Source organism: Brassica napus, chromosome A3 (genome assembly GCF_020379485.1).
Source record: "Brassica napus cultivar Da-Ae chromosome A3, Da-Ae, whole genome shotgun sequence".
NCBI lineage: Eukaryota > Viridiplantae > Streptophyta > Magnoliopsida > Brassicales > Brassicaceae > Brassica > Brassica napus.
Window position 1 is genome coordinate 12,328,912 of NC_063436.1, and position 24,166 is coordinate 12,353,077.

Sequence of the window (24,166 nt, forward strand, 5' to 3'; positions counted from 1 at the left end):
CGAACACAAGAAAACTCTTGAATGCGAGTGAAACAAAAGAAACCCAGCGACGTCGTTAAAAAGAGTCGTTCACCATAAGTAATGGGCTTTTTAAGGAAAAGAAGCCCATTATCCCAATCATTTCGAAGTGATATCAAAATCACAACCAATCGGCGAAAACTTACCCCATCCTATATGATCCGATCTAGGTCGTCACGACGGAGAAGGCGATGACAGGGAGATTAACCATGGATCCGGCGAAGATGGTTAACGGAGGAAAGTCCAAGGAGGAAGGCAATCGTAAGAAGAGAAAGAATCAACAAGTAACATCGAGCAACATGGTTTTGAAAAGGCTTCTCCGTCCAGCAAGGTACTTCGATGGTTTAATGACTAACCCTTGTTATTATAATCCCACCAAGCCTCCTAGGAAGCCCTGTTTGATATGCGCTAGTGTCCAACATGTTACAAAGCACTGCTCAATGAACCACCCAGACAAAGATTGTTCTGATAAGACATCAGTTTGTTTAAGATGTGGAGGCTTAGGACACGAAATGGGTTTGTGCAAGTACGAATACACTGAGGATGATTTGAAGAATGTGCAGTGTTATGTCTGTAAAAGCTTTGGTCACCTGTGCTGTGTCGAGCCTTGTGATTCACTGCCCTCTTTGTGGGCTGTGTCTTGTTACAGATGTGGTGAACTGGGTCATACTGGACTGTCGTGTGGTAGACACTACGCGGGAAGCCCTGCTGATATACAAAGTGGATTTGGTCGTGAGAAGAAAAAGCGACGTCTTGCTACTTCTACAGCCATTTCCGAGCTCGGGAAGAAGAGGGAACGTGAGACAGACACACTATCATCACTCAAGACAAATGATGTAGACTCACAAGAAATATCTATTCTTCATGACTCCAACTGGACTAAGAAGAAGAAGAGAAAGAAGAAGAAGATTAACAAAAAGTCGGATCAGCATGTTACTCCCCCTGAATCCAACGGGGAGAAGAATGATGGGAATTTGGAACAACATTCTAAGAAGAATGTTGAGTCGGAACAGAATTTTACTGCCCATGAATCCAACAGGAAGAAGAAGAAGAACAAGAACAAGAAAGCTAAAGGTGAACATACCCCTGTAGCAGAGAAACCAAATCTTAGAAGTGGTTGGATAACAGAGTATTTGGAAGAAGATCCTTTCCACAGAGGAAAGATTAGGAGGCTGTGTTCGCCCACTACATCATCGGGTTATGACCACCACAGATTGGCCACTACACATATGGATCATAACTACAGATCACCAAGATTCATTTCTGGTGGGCATTACCCGGGTTCTCACTCATCCACACAATATGATAGAAACCTTATAAATTCATCGTTTGAGTCTAATGAGCATCTCTCGGGTCCTCCACCAAGGCTGTGGCAGCGTAACTATCCTCCTACCTCTCCTATTGCACCATTAGGTCATAGCCACCATCGGTTACCCGTTACACCGCCGGGCCATAACCATTGGTCACCAACATTCAGTTCTGGCGGGACTTATACGGGTTCTCTATCCATGGAACCATGCGGTGGTAACCGTAGATATTTATCATTCGAGTCTAATAGGCATCTCTTGGATCCTCCAATTCCAAGGCTGAGGCAGAGTTACTATTCTCCTACCTCTCCCATTACACCATCAGGTCACAATCATATGTTACCAACATTCAGTTCTGGTTGGCGTTCCACAGGTTCTCTGTCGACCATACCACCACATGGTGGAAACCATAGAGATTCATCCTTCGGGTCCAATGGGCATCACTTGGATCCTCCATTTTCAAGGGGGCAGCCTTATTATCAATCTACCTCTCCCATTACACCAGCAGGTCATAACCACCATATGTTAGCCAGTACATATCTGGATCGTAACCATATGTTATCAAGTACATATAACCAGAGATCACCAACATTCCATTCCGGTGGGCATTACTCGAGTCCTCTGTCAAGTACACGAAATGGTGGAAACCATAGAAATTCACCATTCGAGTCTAGTGGGCATCTCTCGGGTCCTTCAACTTCAAGGCGGCATCCTTATTATCCTCCTACATCTTCACATCATCATCATCAGCAGCAGAACATATATGGTCATGCACCCTCAAGGTATGGTCCGCCCCACCACTATGGAGAATTTTCAGGCAACTATGAACAGTGGTAGCATCAACTGATATTGGTGTTCATGAAATCTATTACGCTTGATGGTGTTTGTTGGGATCAAAGGTTAGCTTACCTAGACCTTGTGTATTTAATTCGAGATTTGGGGCAGCTTCTTGTTATTTTGTGCTCTTCTCTTCACAAGTAGTTTGTGCAGTTCTCATTTGTTTTAAGTGATATGTTTATGATTTTTCTGATTTATGAGAGATAGGTTTTGATGCCAATGCAAGGAATCAGATTCTATAGCTGTTCAGTTACTGAATATTATTTGTAGACATTGAGATGTTGGAACACAGAAATGTATCGTCTAGTTCTTTTCCACCATTTCGTGTGCTAACCTTTGTTCGTGTGATTCTCTTCTTGTGGTCGCACAAGTAGTCGTTGCAGATGCTATGAATTTTTAATGAAAAGACTTCTAAAGTAAAAATGGATCTTAGAATAACCCCTTCAACTATAAAGTTAATGTACGAACATACTTAGTATTTGATGGTTTGCTTTGGGTTTCTTGATGAGCAGCAAGTAGTGAAACAATTTCAGTTTTGCCTAGAGTCAATAGTCACAAGAAGTAAAACCAAGTACCTATCAAAGTAGCTGATTTCAGTTCTAACAACATGAATCCCTTGTGGGATTTCTCCTACTTTATGCTATTCGCTAGACACGATGGACTACATTTGATATTTGGTTATAAAGTCCTTATAAACCATAATTATGAATTCAGTGAAAAATTAATGTGGCTCAGTTCTCGTTGTTCTTTTTTTAATCATTATTTGAGTTCTTTAATAGCTCATTACCAAGAACACCAGGAGTTCATTGCGTTTCAGTCTCAGCTCCTCCACTGCGCAATCTACTGAGCAAGCTTGGAGTGCAAACAGTTTCCACTCCAACTTGAAAAGGACTTTTAGAATACATATAACCAGTACCGTCCCAAACAATTAGGTGGCTTAAATCATTTGAAAAAAATGTGACTTTCATAGAAATTTTTTGTTTCCTTTAAAACATCGTCTCAAAGACAAAATTATGTGTGTCCATCGAAAGGGTCAATGTTTTTTAAAAGTGAAAATTATGAGACTTGATAGAAGTAATGAGCTTTACAGAATATTCAATGAAAGTGGACAATGTCCTTGTCCATTTTAAAAGTTAATTGAAAGTAAAGGTATTTGTATACAATACACTATGATATGTACTCCTCAACAAAATGCTGTAAGCTGAGAACTAGACTCTGCTGAGAATGTACCGGTGGTGGCGTATTTGTTTGTTGACTACACTCAAAATGTATGCGTGATTTTGTAACATCCTGAGTTGTGATATATGGAAATGTTTAAAAGGATTAATTTGGCTACTTATGTCATCAAAGTTGACTTACCTTTTCCGTCACACATCCGTTTAGAACTTCAGAGTTAAGCGTGTATGGGCTGGAGTAGTGGAAGGATGTCTGACATATCGGGAAGTGATTCACGATACTGTGTAAGTGAGGCCAAAAGCACGGAGAAAGATCATGTGGTGATTGTAGGGTCAGTAAACAATGATTTCGAGCTTTGGATAAATTAACGCACCGACCGTTAGAATGAAATGGGGCCTACGGGCTAAGAGAGCGGGCATAGGTGGCCCATTAGCCATGAGCAGTCTGGACGTTACAAGTAGTATCAGAGCTGGTTAGCCATCTCGGTTTTGACCTGAGAGACGTCTTGAGACCTGTTGTGGGGCGCAACGAGGATGTTACGTTCTTTTGAGAGGGGGTGAATTATAATATACCCGAGTTGTGATATATGGGAAGGCTTAAGAGGATTAATTTGGCTACTTATGTCACCAAAGTTGACTTATCTTTTCCGTCACACATTCGTTTAGAACTTCATAGTTAAGCGTGCTTTGGCTGAAGTAGTGGAAGGATAGGTGACCTATCGAGAAGTGATTTGCGATACCGTGTGAATGAGGCCAAACGCACGGGAAAAGGTCATGTGGTGGTGATTGTAAGGTCAATAAAGATTAACGTTCCGACCGTTAAAACGGGATGAGACCCACATGCCGAGAGAGCGGACGTAGGTGGCCCATTAGCTGTGAGCGGTCGGAACGTTACTGATTTATTTGGTTTTTGACCGCGACGAGTTGCCTTATTTAGTGATGGGTTACTAAGGAAAAGTCTTTTTCCGCCATTCGGGATGTCGTTTGTGGTTAAATCTTATCAGTTATTTTTCGAATTTTTTGGTTTCTTTGATGATGGATTAGTAGATGAAGTACTTTTCTGAAGAACTATTTTCTTCTTTGTTGATGGAGTACTCGGAGATTGAATACACCATTTACTTACTGAGCAGGTGGAACTTAATTACGACAATGTTTATTTGTTGATTGTATTTGAAGTTGATTATGACAACCTTCCTTTGTCACTGCTGGTGGATTAGATTGGAGGTGTGTTGCTAGGCATTTGTTCCAATATATAATATATTTAGGCAACATATTTGCAATCTCAACTTCTATCTATCTCCCTAATCGTGTTGTAATATTCACAAAACTTATGGAGAAAATTCTCATATTTGATCTCTTACGCAATTAACAAGGGACTCCAAACCACATTATCCATCTCCATTGTCAGAAACCAGTAACAAGTGCAATACTATTTGCATAAAAGAATGTTCATAAGTAGTTCTCAATATATTGATTTCTCGTAAGTCTACTAGAAAACACTTGTTGGTTTGGCAAACATCAACGGAATGTCTACCAAGAATCAGCAGACGGTTTTGGTAGAATTACTTCCGCCAATCTTTATTTTGCAGATTTAAGAAACATTTTCGTTTACTTATCAGCGAGCTTCCTGCAATATGTTCACTTTTAAACTTTTTCCCATTAACCAGAAAATATAGTTTTATCCTTTAAATACAAACAAGGATTTCCTATCAAAGAATGCATCTAACTGCTAATCAAACGTTTGTAAACAAAGTTAAAAGTTAAAGAAGTGAATTTAAGAAATTACCGAAGACCTCTAATGAGATAACAACACTGGATCAGCCTATTAAAAAGAATTATGGAATTTTTTTGTTTAAATTTATTTTCCAGTTTTTAAAATTATTTGGAAACCAATAATGGTATTATTTTGGAAGAGTTGGTTAAATTGTAATTTTCAAAATATTGGACACTTCTAATTGTATGAAATATATCATTTCCCTTTATTTTTCAAAAGTCATTTGATCAATTACCCCTTATTCTAATGTATGTTGGACGAAGACCAAATTTTAGTATTTTTATTGACTTTATTCAAATGATAGAAGATACAATCATACAAGTAACTACAATGAGCGGCAATCATTTATTATTATAAAACTAAACTTGCGTTAGTGAACCAAACAAGTCATCAATAACAGATAAGAAAAATAAACATTAACAACAAAAACTAGAGAAAGGATAAACTAATGATCTTTTATTTGCTATTTGGCGCATTTTTATGAGGAGATCGCGAATCTCGGATCATCTTTTCTTTTGATAGTATTCCTGCTAACCTTCACAGCCAAAATTTAAATATATTAACAGAACATTTATAACCATGTAAAAATGAATGAATAAAGATATCAAATGCAAAAATTAATGTCTCATACTTTATAAGGGCCTTTTCATTGGTCACTTCATAAGCATTTTCGTTACATCCCGACTCAAGATTGACTCTTGAAACAGGTTTCTTGAGAAGTTCATCTCCTGTCTTGGCGAGAATGTCGAGATTCTCAACGGTAGAAATATCAACAGAAGCAGCATCCCCATTTAATGTATCATCCTGTATAATTGAAAGCGATTGTTATAAATATGGCGAAAAAGAAAAGGAAAAGGACAGTGAGCTGATTGCCAGCACCTGGATTCGAATATAGTTGGCTTCAGAGTGAAGAGCTCGAAAAACGGCAGAGAGATGAAAATCAACCATATCGGAACTCGCTTGCATGAAAGCATCAATGAGAGGAGTAGAGTTGTCGTGTGTTAACCAACTCAACATTCCCCATCCAGCTACTTCATTTGCATTGAATTTCTCTTCTGATTTACGAGTTCCAGTTCCAAGAGAAATCACAAGAAACCTTCCGTAATCATTTGGTCTTATAGGGAAAAAATCACTGCTCCCTCTTGTTATCTCTTTTGTCACCTCCCCAATGGCCACCAGAGCCTATATTATATATTCCATCCGTTTTATAATGAATATCACTTTGACATTTTTCACACAGATTAAAAAATGATTGAAACACATTTATGTTCTTACTAAATACACATATTAACCAATAGTATTTGAGAAAAATTTATAAAATCAATGGATTTGTAATTAATTTATACTGAAAGTTGTATTGGAATTTTAAAATGATATCTTTTGTAACAAGAAAAAATATTAAAATAACATTTAATATGAAAAAGAGGAAGTGTTATATACTATTATACAATCCTTCTATAGATGGGTTTTCTTTTGGATTCCATATAACTAGAAGTTCCATATTAAGTAAAATAAAATAAAGGCTTGAGATTCTAATTGAATTAATTTAATTTTTTTTCATTAATTTAGGGCAATCCAAATCTACAGGGTGACCTAGATTAATTTTTTTGGAAAAAAAAAGTGTACTCTACTGATAGACCATCTATCCAAGTATTCAAATGAAGTTTAAATGTTATTTTATATTCGTGTGAAAGTGCTTGGAATCCGGATCGTTTTAATTTTCCAAAATCCGTCTTTCACTAGACGACTCATGTGTGGTTAATAGTTTAAAAATATTGTTAAGATATAAGTCAAGAAATGTCGATGTTTGTTTCATACAAAAACCGTACTACAAACACAGCTTAACAATCAAGGAATGCTAGACTAAGTTGATAGATAATTATATTCCTTTTTATTGTTATTGCATAGTATCTTATTTTAATAATGTTTTTTTGCTAAATTTATTTTATTTTAATAATGTTGAAAGTCTACAATGACAATAATTTCATATCTCTGGTAATTTACCGGATTGTTAGCTGCAACTCCCCCGTCAATAAGATTGTATTCTTTCACGTTTCCGGCTGAATCATGAGTTTTGAAGAAATGGGCAGGCAAGTATGTAGGGGCTGCTGAAGTTGAGATTGTTATGTCAGCGAGGGTTGCGTTCTTGAGAGGATTTTTCTTCACCTAACAGATAGTTTTCTTTATTGTATCAAAAGTTTTGTATATTTGAACATATCGTAGTAACTGCGTAGACATAAAAAAACAAAACAAACCCCGTAACTACTAAATATAGTAGGTTGAAGATGCTTGATATCGAAAGTTGGAATGACAACGTTAGTAAGTGTTTGATGCAACCTTGTATCACCCAACTTGGCATGGATAAGTTGATGAAGGTATTCACCATCATACTTGGGACCAGTCAAGGACTTCACCAAGTTCTTGGTAGCAGAGAACGGGAAATGATTTTGAGGAAAGATTTTTGGGCAGTGCTCAAGGTAAAATTCTTTAATCTCAGAGGCTGCAAGCAAGGGTCGGCCTTCCTTATTAGGAGCAGTTAGCATGGCTGTAACCAGACCACCGGTGCTTGTTCCTGCCACAACATCAAAGTAGTCTGCAAGCCTTGCTTCGTTTCCGTCCAGTTTCTGCACATCCATGTATTAACTCCATGTCAATAATTCCATATAACATGTCAAATAATTCCATATAAAAAGTCAAATAAAAATATTATATTGCAAATTTGTATTAACTCGAAAGCTCATTATTAAAGTTGACAAAATAGAAGTGTTATAGATGTAACATATAGTTTAGGTAGGACAAATATACCTGAAGTTCCGATTCCAAAAAAGCAAGGATAGTGGCAGGAATAATCCCTCTAATGCCACCACCATCTATGCTAAGGATTGTGACTAAGTTTCCATAAGTTGGGGGTTGAAGAGGTGATTTTGGGCTCTCCATTTGCATCTAACAGAAAGCAATTTATGGATACTTAAGAAGATACTTTGATGGTAAGATATTATGTGGATACTTTATTGTGAGATATTATAGGATGTTAACAAGCTCTATGTATTTATAGGACAAAAGGGGCTGCTGGACCAATGTTCGACTAGGTCTTCATTCCTAGTATATTTTACTCGTCAAAGTAACTTCCAGCGTCCTCCATTTTGGAGCTCCAATTGGTTTTCGTGAACTTCTTTTCTTCCTCATTTGGACCATGTCAACCCTTTTATAACCTAACTACAATATTTTATTGTTACAACGATATAAATTTTCTGGGTTTCGGGGTTCTTGACTTCTTGTGGTGTATCCATATCATTTGAATACATGTTTTCTTCTATTTTTTGTTTTTAAAGAATAGTAGGTTCAGATTCCTTATCATGAGAAAGCACATTTAGTGCACTCTTCTAGGCACCAATAGATGTTGTAGTGTAAATATTGTGTCCCATGTTGTAATGTATTTGTCTAACATGCACCAACAACAAAAAAAAAAAAAAAAAAAACATGCACCAACACTAAATCTGTATAAACAACGAAAGCATGGTCAATCGGTCACCGAAGGTACTTATTTTATTCTTCTCGGGTAAAGACACTGAGTCACGAGAGTTTTGAAAATATCGAAGGCGGCGACAAATAGAAAATTACAAAATATATATTTTGTAAAAAGGTCATTACGGTTACAGCCGCCACTCATTACTCATCTCATATTCAATTTTCAACATTCCTACGTCGACCGAAGAAAGTACATATTATTTTTTTTTGTCGACCGAAGGAAGTACATATTACTTGTGTATTACGCGTGAGCATTTATCAGAATCCGAAAATCCGACCCGAAACTGTCTTCAAACAACTGGTTCGGATCAATCCGGTTAAAGACGAATTAATCTGTTGGACAAGGTTGTTGCATTTATTTATTGAGTTATTTTTGGGTTCACCTCCTACCAACCAATAGGAAGTAGTTATTATATATTCATTATCTTTTAAAAAAGAAAACAAAATATTATTAATGTATATCATGATTTTAAAATTAAAAACAAGTAAAAATAAATAAAAAATAGTACTAATCGCAAAAAAAAAAGAATTTTTAAAAATATTTTTAACCCATCAGCAAAACACTAAACCCTAAATCCTAAACTCTAAACCTTGGATAAACCATAAACTCTTGGATAAATCATAAACTTTAAATAAAAAACACTAAACACTAATTCTTAAAAAAACTAAACCGTTAAACCTTTGGGTTTAATGTTTTTAAGATTTACTGTTTTTAATTTTGGGTTTAGTATTTATCTTAGGGTTTATGGTTTACCCAAGAGTTTAAGGTTTATCCAAAAGTTTATGGTTTAGGATTTATGGTTTAGTGTTTTGCTGACGGCGTTTAAAATATTTCTTTTTAATCTTTTTTTTCTGTGACTAAAACTATTTTTATTTATTTTTACTTTTAATTTTAAAACAATAATATAAATTGACAATTTTTTTTTTTAAATACTGAATATAAAATAATTGATTTCTATTGTTTGGTGAACTTACACCCTAGAGACTGAACCCAACAATAACTCTTATTTATTTGGGTTTTTAATGTTAAATATCCTCAAGTATGTTTTGTTTGGATATAAACCCCTCAATTAATAATTCAACGTATAAACTCCTCAAGTCAGTTTGTTTAACGAATCGATCCCTCCGTCACTTTTGACATTAAAAGCTGTGAATTGCCGTTAAGTATAAAACACATTGTTCATTAAATGACCAAAAAACGTCACAGCTTTGTATATCTTCTTATGCTCAAGTGATTTGTGTATTATGCTTATGTCGATTGTTTTTTTTTGAACATTTTCTTATGTCGTGTTAACTACTAAAGACTTACGTATGTTAGAAAAAAATTTATTGCTATTCACTACTTATAGAGAACACGAGCTTGAAACCTTGTATGTATGCAAATGAATCATCTTTCACTAAAGCCTGTATATTGACTTGTCGTGTACAAGTGTAGTAACAAGATTACAAGAATTGTAAAATGGACCAAACTTGTCCAAAGCTTTCAGTTGCAGAAGAGAAGAGAAGACAGTTCATAACATATATATAAGTCTTAATAACAAAATGAAACACCAAACTCCAATCGCAGACAACTCTTTCACCCTCTTTCTTCTGTTTGTCTCACAAATCCTTGACTCTTTGCTTTGCAATATTGCCACAGGACACACGAAACACAAAATGATTCTATAACCCTCTGTCGACACAGTTAAAACAAGAGTAAGCTACAAAGCTACACATTTTGTTTTGTGGATACAAATTAATTAATCCTCACAACCTGAGATTTTTGATAAGAAGAAATCTTGATAGTCAATGAAAATCGTATGGTAACATAGACTTCTCCCCAACTCTAATCCAATACTTGTAACTTTCCTTGTCTTACGGACACAGTTAGCCTCGTGCTGTGACTATTGACTAGAGACCAGACTGTTCCTGGAAGTAGTTGACTAGAGGCCTGTTCTTTTCGCAAACGCGCGACTAGCAGCGGCAACTGAAAATTACCTCTTTACCATCAGAAATATAGCGCTGGTGAAATAACCGAAACTTCCTTTTTCAGTCGCAGCGGCAAAACGCAGTAACTAAATCCGACGCTGAAAATATCAGTGGCAGCATCATCCTCTTTTTCCATCGTTGCGGCAAGCTGCGATAATTAAGTTTACTTTCAAGAGCGTTCATCTTGACTCCGTCAAAGTGTGATTTTGTTGCCGCGACCGCTAGTCGCAGCGGCAATGAAAAGAACAGGCCTTAGGTATCAAAAGTGTAGATACACATTTCAAAACTGGTTTTGTCACATAAACTATTTGTTTTGAATACAAGCTTAATCTAGAGAATGACATTATAACACTAATTGGGTAAGGAAAATAAACATTAACAACATTTACAGAAAATATGTCTCTACCGAGCATCATATGCCAAATCTGGATCCAAAAAGACACTTGCAAACACAATCTTTTGAGGTGATTAGTTTGGATCTTTGATACTCATTTCCACAATATTTTCTCAGTATTATTTTCCTATGGAGACAAAAACTTAACGTCGTTCTCTCTGTTTTGGCAAAGCAAAGATATCTTTGCCAACTGGCACTATACCTTACCTCAAATCCTCCTTTATAAAGAGCAAGGACTACATCTGTGCAACATATCCTCTCTTTCATATAAGTTATTACTAGAGAAATACGCCAAACTTTTTCACAATGGCATCAAACTCAATGTCTTCTTATGGATCTGGCTCATGGACTGTTAAGCAGAACAAAGCCTTTGAGCGTGCTCTAGCAACCTATGACCAAGACACTCCTGACCGTTGGTATAATGTTGCTAGAGCTGTTGGTGGAACAACACCTGATGAAGCTAAGAGACAATATGACCTTCTCGTACGTGACATCGAAATCATCGATAATGGGCATGTGCCATTCCCTAACTACACGACTACTGGAGGCAGAACCAAAGGCAGGCTGCGTGATGAGGAAAAAAGGTATTGTTATTCTTTTGCAATCTAATTCCAAACATTTTGTGATAATTACAACAAATCAACTGTGTTTATATCCCTAATAGCCCGCTTATTTTCCATTTTAAAATACTTCTATGAACAAGGTTATATGTGCCTGCGTCATGATAACATAAAACATAAAAGGGCATGTCTGTTTCAGAATAAATCATCTTTTACTTTACAAAGATTCTTTGACTTCTTATGCTAAGCAATGTGAGTCTCTAAATCTTCCAAGTGTTTCCTTCTCAGTGCCTCCTTAGGCTTTGTAACAAACCAGACAGCAAAAGGTACCCAAAATATTTATGCCTAGAATCATTCCTTCTCAGTTTGGTATGTAATATTTACTGTCCGATCCCACATCTTGCCCAAGAAGGTTCGGGAAAAAAAACGAAACCTATTCATCATGAAACTACTAAGTACTATATTTAAAGAAAATAAAACGAAGCTTTCTATGAAAACAAACAAGATGTAATTTTACCAAAAAAGAAAACAAAAAAACAAACATACAAGCAAAATCAATGTAACAAGTTTTCTTTTAATTCCTTCATTTACTTCTGGCAGGATGAGAAACATGAAGCTGCAGTAAAACAAGAAGCAACAAAGCCTAAACTATTGTATGAATCAAAAAAAAAAAGAAGAACTACGCATATCATCAGTTTCAATGAAGTCCGACGACGAGTTTATGTTTGTATTTTTATTTCCCATATTTTCTCCAGCCTTAGAGCAGCATTATCGATAACAAACTGCTATAGTTTTTTTTAAAAAATTATGTTAGTATTATAATTATCTAAGTACATTCTAGCTTTCTAGTATTAATTGAATCAATAATAAAGTGACAGGTGCTATATGAGGTTTTAGACCGCATACAAAAAGTGTTTAAATTGGGTTCTTGACTTAATATATCCTCAACTCTTTAATTTTGGCATAATTAAGCTTTACTTTTATTTTGGCATAATAAATATTAAACTCTTTCAAAAATCTGCCTAAATCCTAAAATTTCTATTTTTTTGGCTAAAAAGAGCTTTGGTTAACTTACATTGTAACCTCGTCACGTATCCATTACGTCTTTCTCTCTTTTTTTTCTGAACTTCACGAAAACTCAAATCCCTAAATCTGAGCCAAATGATCACGATGCATAATATGTGACAAAAGTTGGAGATTAGAAGATCATGCTATGTGTGTTATCATAGGGAAAAAAATTAAATCTTGATGACTATGTACCAGAGTACTTTACTACTCATAAGTGGCAGCAAACATATGCTCGAGGGATGAGAACTGTACAAGGGATGAAATTATGGCTGCGGCTAAATAGATATCCTATTATACCACTAGATCCAAGACCAAAATGAGGAAGAAAAAGGAATCATAACTAGCGTAAAGAACCCCACGAAGATCTATCAAAGAGGGGAAGAATGACAGGTGATGATGGTAGGACAATTACATGCTCACACTGTCAACAAGAGGGGCGCAACAAAACAACATTTTCTAATCCTCTAATGGTGGTAGAAAAAAGTGCTCAAGGTCGACCAAAAAAATAACCATAGTATATGGTTTAGCTTTTGATTATCTTTTTTTTTTTTAACACAAGCTTTTGATTATCTTATTTATAGTTTTGGTTATCTTTGTATATGCTCTTTTGATTATATTTCTCATGAATTTTATTCATAATATCTGTTCTTGTAGGCTGGCCAAATGTTGCAAACATATGGACAGGCTATTTAGAGAAATCTGAATAGTCTTACTGTTTTCTTTTTCTTTTGAATGACGATAATCTTGTTTGGAATTTTTTTTGAAACTGCTCTTGTTTGGATTTTTCTGTCACAGTCTTCTTTGGATTCTGCTTCTCTGGGATTTAATAGTATTGGAATAATGTTTCGAAGTTTGTTCCTTTTTTGAAAAAAAAAAATATTTTATTTTTTTCTTCTTACTGTTGAACTTATAATATATTAGCAGACGTCATCATCGCGACTCCACAAGAACATCAATATTAGTTGTTTTGTCTTTATCTTACAAGTTTTCACTCTTTGCTCTGTTTTAAATAAGTCTGCAACTTAACTGTATAAATGGGATGGTGAAGAGAGAAGACAAGAAAACGCCTTTAAAAAGAAAAGTTGACGGTGTCATGACTGATTTTAACAGTAGCTCTTTATAGCCAAACTATAGAAATTTTAGGATTTAATTAGAGTTTTTGAAAGAGATTAGTATTTAATATGATAAAATAAAAATTAGATCTTAATTATGTCCAAACTAAAGACTTGAGAATTTATTATGCCAAAAACCCGTATACATTAGAACTCTTACACACTCTCCTTCGCCCTTTCTTAATATTTTTATTCTCTTTAATTGCTAGGAACCTATTAAGAACTTAAGCGTTGAAGTTACTTTTAGAGCACCTACAGTGGTTCTTTTCCACATGGTTCTCTATCTACAAAAAAAAAATAAAAAACTAAACAGCAGCAAAGAGAGAGATAAATAAATGAGGTACGTCTCTTCATGCATAAACTCTTCAACAATAGTAGGGGTGGGCACTTTACCCGATATCCGAAGTGGCACCCGAACCCGATCCGAAAAAACCGAACCGAAATCCGAACCGAAGTAGCAAAATACCCGAACGGGTATTGAATAAGGAGAGATTGGATACCCGAACCCGAACGGATAATACCCGAACCCGAATGGATATCCGAAGATAACCGAACATATGTATAATTAACCTTATGTTTCTAGTTTATATCTCTCATTTTATATAAAATATTTATATTGATACTACACATAATTTAAGTTCATATGATATACATACAATTCCGGAAAAAATGATTTGCTACTCACTTAAAATGCATGTCAAGTTTTTTATTTCAAAAATTAACAAAAAGTTATATCCAAAATTAAAAAAAAATAACTAAATTAGTGCCTTTTTAGTTTTAAAATGTTATGTCCAAATCTATTAACCATTCAATCTATTAAAAATAAAAAATTAGTTAACTAAAAGTTATATTTTTAAATACAATAAACTTGAGAAATGAAAATTTTAATATTTTTTTTCAAAATCTAAATATCCGAACCCGATCCGAAATAACCGAATCCGAACTAAAAATACCCGAATCCGACCCGAAGTACAGAAATACCCGAACGGGTTCTAGACCTCTATACCGAAATACCCGAAAATCCGAAATACCCGAGCCGAACCCGAACGGGTACCCGAACGCCCACCCCTAAACAATAGTAAGAAACGCCAATGCCACTTGGCATTGCTCTCAATCACCCATTTTTGTTTCGGATTAAAAATTTCAACTATATAATAAATTATTTAAAAAATAAAATAATATAATATTTATAAGAGATTTAGTTTGAGAAACTAATTAATGCTGATGTTCTTAGACCATCATTAACAGTAAAAGAGTCGGGTTTTTTTTTAAAATTTTTTTTTGTCTGATTTAGAAAAAAAATTAAAAACAAATCAACCGCGGATCGCATATATCAATGGGGTCTGCAAAAAGTGGTAAAATTCTCCCAAACTCGCCTCTTACGAAAAAGGTAGAAAAGGCAGTCCTAAGAATAATGGTGGGATCCGCATGGTTTTAATTTTTTTTTGAAGGGGCAGCTTTAAGAAGCTCCGTTGTTGATGCTTTTAGAATCTACTACTAGTTAGGGTTTTTAGTAAAAGAAAGCCAATTGTCTAAATTAATTAAATGTTGATCAATATAATTGCCATCATTATTATTCAATTCGTTTCATTGTAGTTGTCGTTTTAGTTTTATGAACACATATTAAAAATATATTTAATTTTACATATTTCCTATGTTTTATTATAAGTGTCACTTACACACTTTTCACACATATTAAAAGAATGATTGAAATGTATTTATGTTCTAATTAATTACATCTAATTGACCAATAATATTTGAGATAAATAAGTTTATTTATTAGAACAATATATTTTACAATTAATATTCAGTAGAAAAAAGTAAAAATTGCATTGGAAATATAAAATGATATATTTTATGTAACAAGAAAAAAATCTAAAGTGGTACTCTTTAAAAAGGAGAGAGAGTATATTCTAAATAAAACATTACTACTATCTACATAATCATATTTCAACCAATAAAAAGATAGAATAACATGTAAAGTTAATAAATTTTACTTAGGAACTGATATTTATTTTGAAACAAAATTGGAAGTATAAAATGTTCTCAAAATATTACGGAGAATCCAATAATGGAAAGGACGTTCGAACCGGACAAGAAGCAACTCTCGAAATGTACGAACCAACCAACCAATCTCTATTTAGGGTTCTTCGAAATGTGAGAAATTGGTCGATGATGATTGGTAATAACTGTTGGGTCACGAGACAAGAGTAAATCACCTCGAAAAATCTGCTGTTCTGATCGCAGCCTTCAAATCCAGCAAATCATTAAGACTTAGGATTTTCAAAATTCAAATATCCAACACTTCACGTTTTAGTTAGGAAAAAAAAAAAAACACTTCACGTTTTTGTACTGCAGAGAATATACGGTACCGTACCTATATACGAACTTTTGCTAAGGCATACTATATATAAACGAATATGTGCGTATCTTTTTTTTCTTACTACTAAATTTGCTAATATGTGCACATCTCTTATCATTGTTTGCATGTTGTTAGAATACAATAATTATATTTTATGTTCTTTATCATCATAAACTATATTAGTGGTAGCTTGGCTCTGGCTCTCCATTGCAGGTTCGGTGGTGTTCGTGGCGTCTCTGGTGGTCCTTCTCTCCAAAATAAAGCTCGTCTACTGTCTATGCGAGTGTGCTCATGTACTGCTCTCTGTCCATGGTGGCTGCAGCTAAAGAGGTCTTTTACGAGCTGTTCTTGAGGAGTCAATCTTTAAGAACTGATCACCGGGTACTGCCAAATCTACCAGGTTCAGTTCTCTGTTTCACTGTGGCTCCAATTTTGTGGCAAGTGCTTATGCTAAGTTGGTTGTAGTCTCTGTTCATTGTTGCTTTACTTGTAGTTGTTGTCCTCGTGTTTGCTTAAGATTGAGCTGTTGTTTAGTTTTAATTTTTTTGCATCCTCTGCTCTTTGTTGTTCTGTCAAAAACAAAATGGTAATAAAACTTAACATTTTTACCAAAAAAAAAAACTATACTAGTGGTAATAAGAGTTTTACGTGGATCGAAAAGCGAAATTAATATTGTACCAAGAACGGAATATCTCTGGAAACAAGACCGAAAAATCTAAAAATATTCTCGAAAATTTAAACCTAAAACTAGATTCTGATCTGCGGGGCTGCACAAAATTATTTATTGAATATTTATAGTTATTTTTTTAATTAAAATTTTATGATTTGATGATATTTTATAAATATCGGTTCGTAGATTGTATTTTTTTTTATTTTTGGTTTGGTTCCGATTCGGTTGTGAGTTTTGGTTTTTGGTTAAGGAAATAGTAATTGAATTTGGGTTTTGTTCTTTTAGTTTTTAATTTAGTTCAAAAAATAATGTCAGAAACCCGATAAAATTTGGAGTTCAATCGAGTGTGTGGGTCTGAATATGAATATATATATAAAATTTGGAGTTCAATTCGAGTGCGTGGTGTATGAAGAATTATGTATGAAGATGTACCCTTCAACCCTTCCTGAGACGTACTGTAAGAGTTTGACTCGTATGTTTCATAGGTTTACCCAACAACTTACTATATAATTCGGCTAGATAGAAATTTGTTTAAAGCCTATAGTCGACGTTTAAATTTAAAAAAGGGAAAGCCCATGGTCAACACATTTTTTGGTCTGCAACCATTTGTCAACAGATTTTTTCTGGGAAAACAAGTACTTAATAAAATTAAAGGAACATCAATCCTTCTGACCCTCTAATCTTGATCTTTATGGATACTTCACTTCTCATATGCAAAGATTGAGTCCACCTCTGAATCAAGAGTTGAGCTTTTCTAATCCTTTAGAACAGATGGGCTGAAGATGATATCAGAAGGAGAAGAGCTAAACACACAACAAAAAGATCGGACAAAGCCGAATCAAAATCCGCAACCGAAACTTTTAATCAGACAAAGCCGAATCAAATTCCGCAATGTTTAAATTTAAAAAGGGAAAGCCCATTGTCAACAGATTTTTTGGTCGGCAAACATTGTCAACAGATTTATTCAGGGAAAAAAGTACTACTAACTAAAAACATTCTCTTCCTCTTCTAAGTAATGGATGAAAGAATCAACAGGTTCATCAATCAAATCGAGCCATCACCAACTTTTAAAGAGGAGTTAAGAGAGAAGAAACAAGCTCTCGTCTCTCTCTCCTCTCCGTTCAAATCATACCTGATTGATGGCGTGATTTCCTCCGTGGTGGGAAGAGAAGAGAAATCACGCCAATCAATCAGGTATAACTTCGTTGTAGAAATGTATATATATAAACAACAGCTGAACAATGTAAATAAATATAGAAACCTGTTTTACCACTCCAAGGGTTCTTAACAAAGAACACCAAGATTGACCTCAACTCCAAAATAATGCAACGGGGATTTAAGTTTGGCAGTAAAGTTTCATTGAAACGTTTGGTTCTAACCATGGTCCAGAAACAAGTTCTAACCATGCTTCCCACATCCCAAATATATAGAACGAATAAAGCAGAAAGAGTTGGAACTAAATTAAAAAGGGTTGCAAGAGTAAGCAAGTTGTATGAATTAAGAATGGGAATGAAGAAACAAGAAGAAAAATAAAGAAGACAATTCTATGAATATATATTAAGTATTAACAGTACCCAAACACTTGAAGAGTAGTTTTGCACATCATAAGAACTTGTTTATGCAAGGGAAACTTTTAACCTTCTCAAAGCTTAAGCAAGAAAAGTAAAAGAAGTTATGCAAAGGAAATTTGGAACTACTGAAGTTTTTTTTTGTAACGGAACTACTGAAGTTCAACGAGAGACATAAATAGAAGAAACTTGATTTATTAAAGCCCTAAAGAGGCGAGTGACTCTCCACTTCCTTCACCTCGTCAACTTCTTAGGTGCATCATCCTTAGGAGATATAGAAAACTGAGAAAGAACCTTGTCCATGGTGTTTTTGAAACAAGTCTTGTGTTCATCCATAGGGGTATTGACCAATTCAGTGAAACGATCCTTGAGGTTTGCAAGGAAAGTGGCATTATCATCATTCACATGCTTTTTGCAAGATGTTGTAGGAAGTGTAGCTGTTGGCTGGTTGTCGGTTTGAGTGTTCTGGGTACCCATCTCTTCCTGTTCCAACAAAGAGAAAGAAATCTAGTAAATATGTATGAATAATCGAACTGAGGACTTTTTGGTCAAAAAAAAATCGTACTGAGGACTTAGCACACAAGCAAATCACAAAGCCGCAAGAGGAAAGACTTAATACACTTTCCGCTCAACCCTAAAAATTCTCTAACGGTGTCGGAGCATAATCTTTCATTAATTGACACAAAACCGTACAATACTCAAAATTTGCTAACATGATTCAGAATGCCTTCTTCCTCTCTTGATCAACAGACAATTTAAAAAAGAGAATCGAAACTAAAAGGTACCTTGACTTTGTTTCTCTTTCGCTTCTACTACTTTTTTCCTCTGCAAGCTAAGTCTCGACGTCTATATATATACATGTCAATTTAAGTGTAGAACACGCAAAAGAAACAACGATTTGTTAGATAAAATTAAATTTTAGTTATATTAACATAATACTACTGTTTCTTTTTTTTTGTAGTTTTAAAAGGTTTTTCTTGGTCATACATGTTTTTAGAAGTTTCTGTTTGCTTCAAAATTACCTTAATTTTGTTATATTAACATAATACAACTAGTTTCTTTTTCTGTAGATTTAAAAGGTTTTTCTTGGTCATACATGTTTTAAGAAGTTTCCGTTTACTTCAAAATTACCTTAATCTTTATTTCTCTTTCGCTTTTATTACTATTTTTATAGTTTCCTTTCCTCTGAAAGACATTTTTTGTCTCCTTCCTCCTAAGCTACACAACTTCTACGTATAAATACTAGTGGTTGATCCGTGCTTCGTGTGAAAAATTTACTTTAATTTTTAAATATTATTTGGTTATTTATTATGTATTTTACTTTATTTCAATAAATTCTCCCAGTTAATTTTTATGAGTTTTCCTACGCCATGTACATAAATATTAATTTTACATATAATATTTTTATATAAAAAATAATAATTTACATTTGTACATTCAATTTGGCTTAACTATTTCAATTTAATTTTAAATTTTAATAAAGTTATAAGTTTTATAAAAATATAATTTATTTTTAAAATTTTTAAACCCACCCCTTAACTCTCTAAACCCTGAAGTTTAGATTAGTTAATACTAGGGTATAAATGTATATTTAGCTCTTTAACAAAATATTTTGGTCATTTTAATATTTATGACATATATTTGTGACAAAAACTCTTTTTTTATGACTATCTAAGGATATTTTTCTTAAATGGTCATATATGAGACTATTATGAAAATAGTTTTATAGAATAATATGGTATTTAATTGTAATATAATATTTAATTATGCAAAATTTTATATTTTAGTGTAACAGTTTATTAATTAATATTGCTATAATATTTTTATATATATGCTATTTACTTTTACAGTTTTATAAATTTAAATTAAGTATCATGAATATAAATATAATAGTATAAAATATAAATACTTTTGAAGTTAACTTAAAATTTTTACTTTTGGAGAAGGTTATATTTAGAGCAAGAGCATCAGTGAACCCTCCCTTTGGGGTTCAACTTTTCAATTTTTTATTACTAAATTTTTTTCTTTTTTTTTGATTTTTTTTAAAAAAAAAAAATTAGACCAATCGCGGGCCGCCATGTGTCGTGGGGCCCACGCTATAGTGATGAACTTTAGGAGAGAGGGTATCACGCAGAAGAGGCGAGATGAGCCGAGCTCATCGGTTTTGCTTTTTTTAATATATTTTTTTTCGTAAAGCTTGCGATCCCCTTCTCTAAACCTCTACTGCGCATGCTCTTAAACTTCAAATATGAAATTTTGCAAACTTCAAAATAAAGTATATTTTTATAGATGCTCTAAACAAGAAGAGTATTAAAGTAGTAATTGTTCATATTTCTTTATGAAGCAGGTCATATGTCCAGGAGATCCAAATCAGAAGCTTCCAAGTGATCGATCTTTTTTTTCGCCGGATTAATTTTCAAAATCTGTTTTTTTTTTTACCGTTAAAGATGGAAAAAGTCAGTTTGTCTCCTGAGAGAAAAGATAGAGAGGCAAATTATAGTACTGACCGGGAAGGGTTTTGGGGAGATTTGAAGCTGTCTTTGTATAGCCTTGGTGTGAGATGTATTAACATGAGCATCTCCAATCAAATGGATGAAATCACCAGCAACAACATCTGTCACCACAAGAAAATGCACATTTACTGTTAAGTCTTTACTCCACACACGAGATCATTAGGATTCTGTGTATACGTGTACCGCAAACATGAGCCATGATGCATGTCAAGAGAGAGTATGCTGCGATACTGAAAGGAATCCCGAGACTTGCTTCAGTTGAGCTCTGGTAGATTTGACAGGAAAGTTCACCATTCGCCACATAGAACTTGATCATTAGAAAAAAAACGAACTGTTTTCAATCTACTTTTGTCGCATTAATTCCATTGTACAGACAAGCTTGTAACATGAGTACAAAGCAGATGAAAGACATGCTAACCTGTGCGAACGTTTGGCAAGGAGATATGGACAACTTACAAGCTGAAAGTGTTATCCCTCGATCATGAGGATTGTTCTTAATCTTGTTTATAACATCAGAGATCTGATTGAATTCTTGGCTGGCAAAAAAAATGTAAAGCCAACCAGTCAAAGAAGCAAAACATAGGAACAATTAAATCCAAAGAAGAGATACCACCAACCTAGCATCAGAGTAACTCCAGTAGAGTCCAGTCAAGAGTGGATGGTCTCCATCTTCCTCTGTGGCATTCACTCCGAAACTGGAACACAAAATTATATTAGTTTCAATAAGCCTACATGCTTTCAAAATGAGCTGTTCCATGCTTACCTGTCAAGATATTCTTTAGCCTTATCACTCTCCCATATATGATTAATACCCTTTTCCTGAAAGAAGCTATAGCTATAAACAAATGAAATATAATCTTCAACAGAGGTCTCTTTTGGTTTTACCTTGGGATAGGTTGAACCACTGATGAGTTGTAAGATTTCTTCTACAACGCCTACCCAGAACACTTTCTGCAAGACAACAGGATAAAATAAAAAATCAATCTCTAATCAAACCACGGTAGACTCCTTGATAAATCTGTGATTAAGAGAAGATGTCAAGAATAAAAGGAATGGCTTTAATTGAAGATGAAACAATAGTAGTGTGTTTTAACTGAAAGGGTAAAGAGGGCATGCCTTGGTTGTGAGAAGGGGGAAAGTCTTGCGCAGATTGAACCGCAACTATAAAAAGATAATATTAGAAATTCACATGTCAGCTACAACAAATAATAAGATACTAACAAAGATGTAACTCAGCTCACCTGACAGCCAAATTTCGACAGAAGAGTATTATTGTCATTCATGTCCCCATTAGATATAATGTTTTGAACAAGATTCAAGTAACCAAACTCCTCATGCCTCTCGAAAACCATCTTAGGCAAGAACGAGTATTGCTCTGCCTCCGCACCAGATCCAAAAATGAGATCTTTTCTTCGAACATAAGTGTTAAAGCAATATCGAATTCCATTTTCCACAACTGGAAGTGATGAGTACCATGGATGGTATAGACAAGTATCCACCCTCGGTGCAAATGTGTCGCATGTCACGCTTATATCAACTTCTGTTAGGTGGATAGCATCACAGCTTGGTGCATTCATATAATGCCTGAACATAACTTCTCAGATGAAATCTTGACTCTAAACCAAATATCCAATCATTCACTCATTGATACTAAACTTCATATATCTAACTTAAAGCCTCCAAGAAAAAGAAAACTTCAACCATCGTATTAAGATCACATATTATTACATCTAACTTAAAGCCTCCAATCTAGACTCAACTAATCAAACCTCAAGGTCTAGAGTCTCGTATTATTATTATTATTATTACTTTGACACAAAAAGTTCTAAAAAAAGAATGATTCAGGCAGATGGAGAATGCAAACCTTAACAACTCGCCGCCTCCTATGAAAAAGACCTTCTCGATGGAAAATGAATAAGGCGGTTTGGCTAAAAGTTCAAGAGCCGATTCCATGCTACCACACACCATTACGTTATCATCATCAGTGGGGATACTGTGACAGTTGGATCTTGTGAGGACAACGTTTAGGCGATCAGGAAGGGGACGAAACTCGAGAGGAGTAGCTTCCCATGACTTTCTTCCCATGATAGTTGCATTCCTCTTACGAGGATCAGATGTCCTACTTGTTACATCTTGGAAAAACTGAAATTCATTGGGTAAATCCCAAGGAAGTTTCAAATCAATACCAATACCCATGTCTCTCGTTGCTGCTATAACCACCTGATAACTCCTCCTTTGGGCATTTTGGGCTTCCATCTGCTGAAAAACTTATTAAGGTAACCAAGAATGAAATGAGAATGTCTTCGGAATCAAAGATCCTTCAAAATTTCTAAGCGAGCTGTGCACGACTCCGAGAAGGATTTGGAATCGAGGAAAGAAACTCTGAAAGTAAACGCTCATGGAGGGAAAAATATATATCTAATTTTAGCCTAACAACATGGGAGACAGAATTCCAATCTAAACTAATAATCAATTTGATTAAATGTAAAACCCACAACTTGTCTACTCTCACATCTATATTATATAATTACAAAAAATACGGTACAAGGCGAAGCTAGAAGTCAATTATAATGGGGGCATGAGGTAAAGAAAAACAATTAATGGGTGCACCAATAGAAGTTTTTCACAATTATCTAACTATTATGTAGCTTTATCTTAGAAAAATACGAAAGTACTAGAAAAATGAGAAAATAGTGGGTGCATGTACTAGTCTTCCCTTACTAGCTTCGCCACTAGGTAAAAAAGTCATTGTCGAATCATTTTATTAATTATTTAATATAGTTAATTTGATTATTTATATTAATCAATTTAATATATATATATATATATATATTATTTCTAGAAATTTTTTATGATTCATAAAATATTAAGAATAAATCAGTTTTAATTGTAAATTCAAATTTTATTTTTGAAGTAAAACAAAATCTGTTGAGAAAAGATTTAACAAAATTTTAGTAAAAGTTTCAAATATTTTTTATTAGAAATGCATTAATTAATTTTATAATTAATAAAATAATATTATAATAAAATAATGTTCATTAAAATTTTATTATAAAATAAAAATTCTATGCTATATTTTATAAATTTAATAGTTATAGTTACATTATATTAAATTGGAATACTATATAAAAATTCTTTAAAATATATTAATTTGTAAATTAATCTATTTACTTATAAAATCTCGTAATATAAAAAAATGATAGATGGTAATGTTGATTATGCTAAACAAATATTATTTATATAGCATAACTAAGTACATTTTAAAAATGTATCGTATGCTAATTATAGAAATTAAAAAAAAACATAGATGGT

General features: G+C 34.1%; 4 protein-coding genes across 11 annotated transcripts; 2 read left to right on the top strand and 2 right to left on the bottom strand.

Annotated features, from left to right (window-relative positions):
- Window positions 1-209: 209 nt before the first annotated feature.
- Window positions 210-2,162, top strand: LOC125575147. Its single transcript, XM_048776981.1, has one exon. The coding sequence runs from the start codon at window positions 210-212 to the stop codon at window positions 2,160-2,162; it is 1,953 nt and encodes a 650-aa protein (XP_048632938.1).
- A 2,327-nt stretch (window positions 2,163-4,489) lies between these two features.
- Window positions 4,490-8,470, bottom strand: LOC106385934 (patatin-like protein 2). The gene is made up of 6 exons (XM_013825832.3): window positions 7,917-8,470; window positions 7,367-7,735; window positions 7,116-7,277; window positions 5,991-6,293; window positions 5,743-5,915; window positions 4,490-5,646 (listed from the first exon to the last, which is right to left on the bottom strand). Exons 1-6 carry the CDS (start codon window positions 8,052-8,054, stop codon window positions 5,568-5,570), a joined length of 1,224 nt encoding a protein of 407 aa, XP_013681286.2. The 5' UTR covers window positions 8,055-8,470; the 3' UTR covers window positions 4,490-5,567.
- A 1,790-nt stretch (window positions 8,471-10,260) lies between these two features.
- LOC106385935 (protein RADIALIS-like 2) lies at window positions 10,261-12,525 on the top strand. 3 transcript variants are annotated; one of them, XM_048775943.1, is made up of 3 exons: window positions 11,107-11,585; window positions 11,850-11,887; window positions 12,162-12,525. In XM_048775943.1, exons 1-3 carry the CDS (start codon window positions 11,308-11,310, stop codon window positions 12,164-12,166), a joined length of 321 nt encoding a protein of 106 aa, XP_048631900.1. In that variant the 5' UTR covers window positions 11,107-11,307; the 3' UTR covers window positions 12,167-12,525. The 3 variants fall into 3 exon arrangements, with proteins under 3 accessions (XP_013681287.2, XP_048631900.1, XP_048631901.1); XM_013825833.3 differs by lacking the exon at window positions 12,162-12,525 and having other exon boundaries at window positions 10,261-11,585; window positions 11,850-12,150; XM_048775944.1 differs by lacking the exon at window positions 11,850-11,887 and having other exon boundaries at window positions 11,193-11,585.
- A 2,273-nt stretch (window positions 12,526-14,798) lies between these two features.
- Window positions 14,799-23,585, bottom strand: LOC106384507 (bifunctional dihydrofolate reductase-thymidylate synthase 1-like). 6 transcript variants are annotated; one of them, XM_048775947.1, is made up of 11 exons: window positions 22,719-23,585; window positions 22,096-22,438; window positions 21,971-22,015; window positions 21,740-21,805; window positions 21,618-21,673; window positions 21,472-21,549; window positions 21,273-21,390; window positions 21,032-21,119; window positions 20,849-20,955; window positions 19,127-19,187; window positions 14,799-18,824 (listed from the first exon to the last, which is right to left on the bottom strand). In XM_048775947.1, the coding sequence occupies exons 1-11, from the start codon at window positions 23,108-23,110 to the stop codon at window positions 18,739-18,741; spliced, it is 1,440 nt and encodes a 479-aa protein (XP_048631904.1). In that variant the 5' UTR covers window positions 23,111-23,585; the 3' UTR covers window positions 14,799-18,738. The 6 variants fall into 6 exon arrangements, with proteins under 6 accessions (XP_048631904.1, XP_048631905.1, XP_048631902.1 ...); XM_048775948.1 differs by having other exon boundaries at window positions 21,038-21,119; window positions 22,719-23,581; XM_048775945.1 differs by having other exon boundaries at window positions 21,032-21,161; window positions 22,719-23,579.
- Between the last annotated feature and the right edge of the window lie 581 nt (window positions 23,586-24,166).

Excerpts from the sequence above, each read along its gene's own strand:
- LOC106384507 (XM_048775945.1), bottom strand. The coding sequence starts at position 23,110 with ATGGAAGCCCAAAATGCCCAAAGGAGGAGTTATCAGGTGGTTATAGCA. Across the intron at positions 22,439-22,718 it reads GGAGGCGGCGAGTTGTTAAG|GCATTATATGAATGCACCAA; the intron begins GTTTGCATTCTC and ends AGTTATGTTCAG. Across the intron at positions 19,188-20,848 it reads TCTCCCCAAAACCCTTCCCG|ACGTCGAGACTTAGCTTGCA; the intron begins GTCAGTACTATA and ends GTATATATATAG.
- LOC106385935 (XM_013825833.3), top strand. The coding sequence starts at position 11,308 with ATGGCATCAAACTCAATGTCTTCTTATGGATCTGGCTCATGGACTGTT. Across the intron at positions 11,586-11,849 it reads CTGCGTGATGAGGAAAAAAG|TGCCTCCTTAGGCTTTGTAA; the intron begins GTATTGTTATTC and ends TTTCCTTCTCAG.
- LOC106385934 (XM_013825832.3), bottom strand. The coding sequence starts at position 8,054 with ATGCAAATGGAGAGCCCAAAATCACCTCTTCAACCCCCAACTTATGGA. Across the intron at positions 6,294-7,115 it reads GAGTTGCAGCTAACAATCCG|GCTCTGGTGGCCATTGGGGA; the intron begins GTAAATTACCAG and ends TATATAATATAG. Across the intron at positions 5,647-5,742 it reads AATGAAAAGGCCCTTATAAA|GTTAGCAGGAATACTATCAA; the intron begins GTATGAGACATT and ends TTGGCTGTGAAG.
- LOC125575147 (XM_048776981.1), top strand. The coding sequence starts at position 210 with ATGACAGGGAGATTAACCATGGATCCGGCGAAGATGGTTAACGGAGGA.